A 9,992-nucleotide genomic window follows, 5' to 3' on the forward strand; every position below is an offset into this window, starting at 1 on the left:
AGCAGCTTTATTAAATAGTACCTGCAAAACACCAGCCTCATCTTCAACAGGGTAGAAGCGATTCTGGGATGCAGGTCTTCTAGGCAGAGTTCCAAGAAAAAATCATATCTGTGACTGGCCAATAAACATAAAAGGTTAAAATGGGTAAAAGTACACAGGCACTGGACAGAGGATGATTGGAAAAGTGTTATGGACAGATGAATCCAAGTTCTGGGTGTTTGGATCACAGATAAGAACATTTGTAAGGTGTAGAATAAATGAAAAGATGCAGGAAGAGAGCTTGTCAAGCATGGTGGAGGCACTTTTTTTTTGTATTGTTCCACAAGAGCTCTACAGGTTTGAGATCTGGTGGAACAGTACAAAAAAAAGTGCCCATCAAATCAATAAAACTTGTGGAAGGTGCTTCAGGAAGCATGGAGTGAAATTTCTGCAGTTTACTTCAACAAACTGACAGCTAAAAGGCCAAAGGCTGTGATTACTGCAAATGGAGGATTCTCTGATGAAAGCAAAGTTTGAAGCACTAAATTGTTAGTTCAAGCAGAAAACATTATTTCTAACCTTGCCTTATCTTGGCTATATTGGCTATATTTTCTAATTTATTGATTTATTGATTGATTGATTGATTGATGAATAAAAGTATGAGTTTTCATGAGTGATTCCAAACTTTTGAATGGTAACGTAAATGTGTGAATTTGTTCTTAATTGAATTCACATTTTAATAATGTTTAAATTGTCTTGGCAGCTAAAACATTCTATTTCTACCCTTAATTTTTAGACAGAGATACAATTAATAGAAAACTAATACATGTCACATGCTGACATTTATGTTTCCAACATAAATTGTATTTTTTTTTCTTTGTTTTTTTGTATAATTACTGCAATGAAAATATAGATTTTATTGCTAAAGTGTTTGTCTTGAATGTTGTGAGCCTCATATGCTGAACATTATAAATGTAGTTGCTGCTCTAGTGATAGACACTTAAATATAGAAGTATTTAACTTTCGATTCTTTACTATAGTCTGCCAGTTTCTCAACAGGAAAGCGGGGACACGCCCATCGTACACCACAGAGGTACAGAGACTGTGTTTACTGTCACTGTGTAAGGGACAGGTCATGTGATTGTAGGTTTGGACAAAGAATAATAGTGTAGCTGACATCTTTGCTTTTATTTTCATTTCAGCACAAGAAACGAAATGACTGAGTTTGATATCTTTCTTTTAGGGCTTTCCTACTTCATTTACCAAAGGAAACTGATTTGCTTAATACTGTAAACATTATAAATAATGAATGTTGTCTGTTTTTTTACCCAGTACCTTGCCTATACACTGAGCACCAGATCACAATAATTATTGGTGTGTTTATTTGATGTGCATGTTCTCTTTCCTCCACCATGTTACTGACCTTGTGGCGAAAGATTCAAGATCTTTATTGCCATTTGTACTTTGGTACAATGAAATTCTTATGAAATTCTTATTTTGAGAACCCGTTGCTTGAACAACAGACTCTCGATCATGAACAAATGGAATTACTGACTCAAACACCGAAGTGGTGAATGACACAGGAGGGAATCTGAATAAGAAAACATTTATTATTGACTCTAGCATGACAGAAACAGGTTCTGCGTACACACAAATATGATACACATATAATGTAAACAAATCAAATTATAAAGTCAGTGATGAAAATTCAAGGAAATGTCCCGCTTTAGTAGAAATGAATAATCGTTTTTTACATTTTTAGATAAACTGTCTCTCTAACATGTCTTCTCTCGAACTATAGCAATAAAAATATCAAAAACAAATAAAAGAAAAATATTTATTTCACAATTTTTATATTTGTCCATTCGTGGCCATCGCATTATCTGAAACTTCACATCATATATCAGTGAAATGCTTGTTTTCTGATATATATGGGAATTTATATGTCTTTATGATATAAACATTCATTTCTTTTATAAACCTTATGAAACAAGTTTTTTTTTTTAAATATCTGTCTGAAAACCAGTTTTGTCTATAGTGAGATCATGAGTTTAGTGGTTTTATAAACTCCACCCTGATCTTTGATCCTTTTCACACAAAAACTCTGTGTTTGATTAAGGACATTTCCATGACTATAATTATTATCCTAAGGGCTTAAGAACTACTTGATTTAAAAAAAACAATGCACAATGCAGGATTAGACAGGAATGCAGATGAACCAGAATCTCAGCTAAAGTGTAGCTGTGCTATTGTAAATCACGTGGCAGTAGAAACAGGCAAGTCTCTTTGTGTTATAAATAAAAATTGTGTTTAAAACTCAAAGCATTCAAGAAATGAACCACTGCATGGGTACATTGGGTTATATTTTGATGGAGTGACAACTTTATCATTATATCCATATTGATGTTGACGCTGGAGTTTAAAAAGTATTGTCAACCCCAGACTTCATCCAGCTCAGCCTCTTCCAGAGAAAACTTTGGATTTTTGCCAAGATGGTAACGGAACAATATAAAAGAGACATAAATGCTGCCGGTGTATCAGTTTGCTGCCGACTAACGTGACTTCTGTACACTACAGTTAGCACAGGTGAGTGTTGTAACAATGCAAATTATTAATTAATTATCTTTTGAATTGTTTACAGCTCTGAACTGAAATGAAGAAATGATATTAAAATATTATTAGTATTCAGTCCTAAGGTTATAATCTGATTGTATGAATGGTTGAAATGAAATAAAACAAGCAATTTTCCAAATTCTTCAGAATGCTCTTATTGATTACTGAGAACAGGAACAATTTATTTATTTATTACTTTGTCTTATTTTCATGTTCTCAAAAGAATCTTCACAAAGCTGGTGAGCTTTTTTCATTTCTTGCAGTTGTTTTTCTAACATTTTATATTCTTTTGTCCTTATGAATACTATGGATTGTTTGATCATTATTATTATTATTATTATTATTATTATTATTATTATAGAATCAAGTCATGCTTCTGTTGCTGATGGTTGCGTTGTCCTTGCTGGTCCACTCGGTTCCTGCCTATAACACGTCCCTGCCACTGGACTGTGAGGATGTTTACAACCTAAAGATAAGCGTAAAGAAGAACGCCTCTGTTCCCAGTGGAGTGTACACCATTTACCCAGCAGGGTCTAATAAACCCGTGAAGGTGTACTGTGATATGGGCTGCCTGGAGAACGGTGGGCATGACGAAGAGAAATGGACTGTGAGTGAGAACATGAATCTGTTTATGGCTGTTTGAAAACACTGTAATGGTAAATAAATGTGAGGTGACAGTTTGTCAGGGTTTTCTGAAATGTACTCTTTTTTCTCAATGTTCTGTTTTCATGTGTGCACCATGCTGTATAATCCACCAACCAGGTGATTCAGAGGAGAATCGACGGCAATGTGAGTTTCTACCGGCCATGGGAGCAATATAAGAACGGATTTGGTGACGCCAAGGGTGAATACTGGCTAGGTGAGAGAACACTGTGGCATTTTGTAATCAGAGGAACATTGTAATTTCATCAAAGCAAATACAGTGCTCTTCTATGTCAAGAATCACTATTTAATCACTATTATAGCTACATATCAAACATAATTATATAGAATAATAATTGAATAAGGAAAGCTAAATCTAAACCTAAAGTACGATTATAAAAATGTGTGTTTTTTGATTAAATATTTATTTCAATATTTATCGTATTCAGAGTCGGGTTACGTAGCTGCTTAAGTGGATTTTCTGAGCTCCACACTGAGATTATTAAAATCACCTGCGTGTAGTTCACATCTCCGAGGTTTCCAGATTTTATTTGAGTAGAAACATCAGAGACGAAGTTTTTGAGTAGCATCTAGCCTTTAAACACAAACACTGGTGTTTAACTAGGGGCCAATTTAGCTGTTAAACAAGCAGTTAAAGACTAATATGATGATATATGAATGAGAAGATTGTGAGTGTTGAGATAAATCTAATAGGAATCTATATATTTTATTTTCTTCATGCGCTATGCACATGAAAGATCATGGATCTACACAAACAAAAACAAGCAAATAAATGATGAATAAATATGGAAAGCTTTCTAAATGATTCAGTGCAGAAACTGTGTGAAGTTCCAGTTCTTCCAACACCACCTGTGTCTCTCTGAATTATTAATCTCTTTATATTATAAATTACAGGTCTGGAGAACATCTTCCTGATGACCTACAGGGAGAAGTATCAGCTGAGAGTGGACCTGGAGGATTTTGAAAACGGCAGCGCCTACGCCCAGTACACTTTGTTCTACATCAACCCAGAGTCCAGCAACTACAGGCTGAATATCGGTGGCTACATCGATGGAGGAGCAGGTGAGCAAATCAGTAAACACCAATTTTACCTGCCTCGTACAACAAAATTACTTTTGGTAAGACTTCGTTTGGACAGTACACCCTAAAACCATCTCTATATACTGTGATGGAGCAGTTGACTGACTGATTCTCAACAACATGTCATAAACTGTATCAATTCACATGAGCTTAAATTAAGCATTTAATACTGAAATTATCCACATCAGTATTCAGACCTCATACATAATAACGATAGACTTCAGCACCACTGAAGTCTGTCAGTTTGATGAAACCATAATATGTCACACTGAAATGTATGTTTTGGCTATAATGAGTGTGGAAGCCATTTTGTTAAATTAAACCAGTATTTAATGTGATAATTATAGCTAGGACTCACTATATTCTCATTCATATGGCATCATATTGGTATTTTTATTTTTCTCTTTTAAACTGTCTCTTGCTTTTATGTTACACCATATCACATTCGACAGCAAACAAAAGGGCAATACGTCCTTGTTCAGTCGGCATTTTCTATCCCCAACTATTAGAGGTTTTAAAGGAAAGTGTTCTTGTTTAATGGCGGTGATCTGTTTGAATTGGCCTTGCTCTCTGGGTGGGAGGGGCATATTCTCTCTCTTCCCTGTCAATCACAGCGACATTCACCAGTCATGGGCATCTGTGAGCTTATGTATGCAGAAGTGGGCGGATAGCACTTTCCTCCGAGTGTGTTACACTGCCCTGTGATGCAGCATGAGCAGCAGTTCCAAAAGACGTGGATGGCTTCACGTGCCTTGGAGGAAGCAAGTAATAGCCTTCGCCTTCCCTGGTTGGTAGCTGTCACTGGCCCCCAAAAACCGAAGCTGGAGGTGCAAAGCCCCACCCAGTCCCAAGCAAAATTGAAATCAGAATTAACATGAAACAGAATTCAATTATAAATTTAAGTTTAAAAAAAAAAAGTCCACTAGAAACCTACAGTCAGGTCCATAAATATTGGGACAGTGACACAGTTTTGGTAATGCTGCCTCTGTACACCACCACAGTGGATTTGAAATGAAGCAGTCAAGATGTGTTTGAAGTGTAGACTTTCAGCTTTAATTCAAGGGGTTTAACAAAAATATTGCATTAACCGGAATTACAGCCATTTTTTACAGAGTTCCTCCATTTTCACAGGCTCAAAAGTAATGGGACAAACTAATATAATCATAAATATTAGGATTATTTTTATTACTTGGAGGTAAATCCTTTGCAGTCAATGACTACCTGAAGTCTGGACCCCATGGACATCACCAAATGCTGAGTTTCCTCCCTTGAGATGATTTGCCAGGTCTTTACTGCAGCCATCTTCAGTTGCTGCTTGTTTGTGGGTCTTTCTGCCTTCAGATTTGTCTTCAGTAAGTGAAAAGCAGCTCAGTTGGGTTGAGGTCAGGTGACTGACTCGGCCATTTAAGAACATTTAATTTCCAAGCTCTTGGGCTGCGTTCACAGTATGTTTTGGGTTGTTATCCATCTGTACTGTGAAGCGCTGTCCTATCAGTTTTGCAGCATTTGACTGAATCTGAGCAGAAAGTATAGCTCTGTACACTTCAGAATTCATCCTGCTACTTCTATCAACAGTCACATTATCAATAAACACCAGTGACCCAGTTCCATTGGCAGCCAAACATGCCCATGCCATGACACTGCCTCCACATGTTTGACGGATGATGTGGTATGCTTTGGATCATGAGCCCTCCCTTTCCTTCTCCATACTTTTCTCTTCCCATCATTCTGGTACAAGTTAATCTTGCATCAGAACTGGTCAGGCTTTTTTTAGAGGTTTTTTAGCAAAGTCTAATCTGGCCTTTGTGTTCTTGAGTGTTACCAGCGGTTTGCATCTTGAGGTAAACCGTCTGTAGTTACATTCATGAAGGTGGCTCTTGATTGTAGACTTTGACAATGATAGGCCTACCTCCTCCAGAGTGTTCCTGACTTGGCTAGATGTTGTGAAGGGGTTGTTCTTCAATAAGAAAAGAATTCTGCAATCATCCACTTTAGTTGTTTTCTGTGGTCTCCCAGGCCTTTTGGTGTTGCTGAGCTCGCCAGTGCATTCCTTCTTTTTAAGAATGTACCAAATTGTTGATTTGGCCCTCCTAAAGTTTCTGCTATCTCTCTGATAGGTCTGTTTTGGTTTTTCTGCCTAATGATGGCCTCCTTCACTTGCATCAACACCTCTTTGGACGGCATATTGAGAGTTCCCATGAACAGCTACCAAATGCAAATTCAACACTTGGAATCAGCTCCAGACCTTTTATCTCCTTGATTTATCATGATATAAGGAGGAAACAGGCCACAGCTGGCCATGAAACTCCTTATCAGTCAATTGTCCCATTACTTTTGAGCCTGTGAAAATGGAGGAACTCTGTAAAAAATGGCTGTAATTCCTAAACGGTTAATGCAATATCTTTGTTAAACCCCTTGAATTAAAGCTGAAAGTCTACGCTTCAGTCACATCTTGACTGCTTCATTTCAAATCCACTGTGGTGGTGAACAGAGGCAAAATTACCAAAACTGTGTCACTGTCCCAATATTTATGGACCTGACTGTATATAGTTGCACTATAAAGCAAAAAAAAATGTCAGAAGCATCCTATAATGTCCTTTAGATGTGACAGTTTGTGAAAACCTGTTGGAAGTGCTCTGTCTAAATTCTGTAAAACACCAAACAGTCTGGTTTTGACCAGATTTTTTTCTGCCAGGAATATACTTTGAAATCTGTACTTTAATAAAAGATAAATGTATTTTACCAAAATGATGCAAAAATGTTTTTATTTCAGTAAGTTTCTAATCTTGCCTTGGCGTCTTCCTGCCAAGATCAAGCCAAATAAGGAGCCAGTTTAAGAAACACAGAAGTAAAAACCGTCAGTCTGCTGAAAGATCTTAAAATCTTGCAAGCTGAGTTTAATTTTCATATGATTTGATCCAAGATACACACCATAGTGAAACAGAAATAATTCAGTTTATGATCCGATAGCGGCTGTCGAAATGCACCTGCTTCATCACAGCATCATCAAAACAGAAGAGCACTTACACGGATAGATAACAGACCGCTAAGTTTTAAAATGATTCAATGGCACAATAAAAGATGTTAATAGCAAGAATTGTGGACGACTTATGAAAACTGACTGAAAGCTTAACCCAAGTCACTGCCTATAGTTATGGCTATAGATGTTTTTTGATTATCTACATTGGACAATCCAAGTAAAGTGTTTCTTTCTTTTCCAGGAGATTCTTTGTCCTATGTGAATGGGATGGACTTTTCAGCCTTTGACAGAGACCATACAGGATACTGTGCAGAGACGTACAGTGGAGGATTCTGGTACACCTGGTGGTCGTGCCACCTCGCCAACCCCAATGGCCTGTACAAATACGGGCATGTGAGCACAGGGTACACAGGGATCATGTGGCAGTCCTGGAAAGGTTACTACTACTCTCTGAAGAAGATTGTGATGAAGGTCAGACGGATGGGTCTGGAAGATCTTGAAAATCTTTAGCTTTCCAGACCTAGAAAGCTAGAAGAGTAGAATAGAGAGGAATAAGTATAATATCTCTAACTGCTGCTTCAGTAAAATGGCAAGAAAATTAATCAATTAATCCTAATCTTCAGTCTTTGGGTTTATCCTGTGGTATATCCCTCCTGTAGTATCCTCAACTCTATTGATTCTCAACTCTATTAGTTTCCTTTTTTAAATCTGTATTTTGTTTCTGGTATACATTTAAAATATAATAATCAAATCAAATGTTGCTTCCTTTGTACTTCTTATAAGCAATGCTTTAATTAATTAAACCATTTAAACAAGCCATTATAGAATTAAGTAAACTTTCGGTGAATAAATTTCATTGTGAAATCAATTTCAACTTTATTTATAGACATTGTTGCAAAGCAGCTTTAGAGAAATCCCTAATAAATGATCCCTAATAAAGCCAGAAGTGACACGCTGAAGAAAAACTCCCTGAGAGAACATGGAGGACTTTTTGTGAAAGGTACAATGGAAAGGAAAATGTTGCACACGTGGTGTTCTGCCCATAAATATCATAAAGATTAGCTCCTAGCTAGAAGGTGAACGAGGTAATATTTTGTTGCATTTTTGCTGAATTAATGTAAATTAAGGATTTGCAGTGTTATATTATCCACACTTCATTTGGTCTTAAATGTATGGTGTGTAAATACCAGACAACTCATCGTGTCTTTCTACAAATTTCAGCCCTCTTAGACATTAAGTTGTTTAAAGTTATGTACGTTAATGTCACATCACAGTGCTACGCAACCACCATGGCCTACAGATATGGCTGCCTCGAACTACACTATCCAGAACACACACACTCACTCGCTCTCAGTCACGAGCTTCTAAACTGTACACACCTGTGTTCAATCAACCATACACACACACACACACACACACACACACAAAGACTCTTCATAAAGAGACTCTCTTCCATTCATGTTTTGCAAAGTATACGCTCAGCATTGTTCAATTCAATTCGATTCAATTTTATTTGTGTAGCACTTTTCACAATAGACATTGACACAAAGCAGCTTTATAGAAATAAATAGATTCAAACTAAATCAAACCAAAATAAATTGTAAATATGTGAATTTATTCCTAATGAGTGAGCCAAAGGTGACGGTGGTGAGGAAAAACTTCCTGAGATGATATGAGGAAGAAACCTTGAGAGGAACCAGACTCAAAAGGGAACCATCCTCACCTGGGTGACACCCGATAGTGCGATTATAAATCATTCCCTTCTATAACTGTGTACTACATGGACAAATAGTGCAGTTGTGTAACCAGGAACTTCATCACAGTTTTCACAAGAAGTCCAGTTTGTTAAACCTATCCACTGACCACTGACGGAGTCCTGAGTCCTGAGCTCACACACACACACACACACACACAGACCCTTTATAAAGAGACTCTCATCCATTCATGTTTTGCGATGTATACACTCAGCATTGTCTTTGTATTCCTGAATATACCAAGCCTTTTGATCCTGTTTTGCCTCTTTGTTATTGACTTGATCCATTTCACATTATTTGCCTTTGTCTTGTCTAGTTTAGCCAGTGTGCTGATCACATGACCTTTTCGCCTGGTTTTTTGACTTTGACTCTACCATATGATTTGGAATTGTTTGCCTGTGATTTGTCTTTCCATTACATTTTGGACATTCAGCTTCACTGAAAAATTTATTAAATTTATTTTGGTCAACTGTGTCTCCCGAATGGTGGCATAAATGAACAACAGGCAAAAGGCCACAGTTTGGCGTGTCGTTCATGTGCTACTGACTGGAAATGTGAAAATGAAACTATACTGCAGTCTTCAGAGCTTATATTTATTCACTCTGATTTGGTTCAGTGTATAAGTCAGACAGTTTGTCATTAAATTTAAAAACTAGATTCTACATTCATGGGAAGTCAGAATCAAAATCAGAATCGCCTTTATTGCCAAGCACCGTGGGTTTACATGTACGAGGAATTTGTCTTGGTGTACTGGTGCTTAGTATGACAGTAAAATATAAGAAATAAAAATAATATTAATAAACAAATATAAAAATAAAAATTTAGTAAAATAAGAATAGAGACATTAACTGTACATTAGTGCAGGATGTGCAAAAGTGTTGAGTGTAAATGTTCAGTCAGTGAAAGAGTTGCTTCATAGATAC

General features: G+C 36.8%; 1 protein-coding gene across 1 annotated transcript; it reads left to right on the plus strand.

The window, feature by feature from the left end:
* The first annotated feature begins 2,347 nt into the window (after positions 1–2,347).
* On the plus strand, positions 2,348–9,462 carry LOC113524915 (microfibril-associated glycoprotein 4-like). The gene is made up of 6 exons (XM_034300127.2): positions 2,348–2,565; positions 2,816–2,831; positions 2,954–3,199; positions 3,355–3,451; positions 4,150–4,317; positions 7,557–9,462. The coding sequence occupies exons 3-6, from the start codon at positions 2,963–2,965 to the stop codon at positions 7,823–7,825; spliced, it is 771 nt and encodes a 256-aa protein (XP_034156018.2). The 5' UTR covers positions 2,348–2,565; positions 2,816–2,831; positions 2,954–2,962; the 3' UTR covers positions 7,826–9,462.
* The last annotated feature ends 530 nt before the right edge of the window (positions 9,463–9,992 follow it).

Source organism: Pangasianodon hypophthalmus, chromosome 26 (genome assembly GCF_027358585.1).
Source record: "Pangasianodon hypophthalmus isolate fPanHyp1 chromosome 26, fPanHyp1.pri, whole genome shotgun sequence".
NCBI lineage: Eukaryota > Metazoa > Chordata > Actinopteri > Siluriformes > Pangasiidae > Pangasianodon > Pangasianodon hypophthalmus.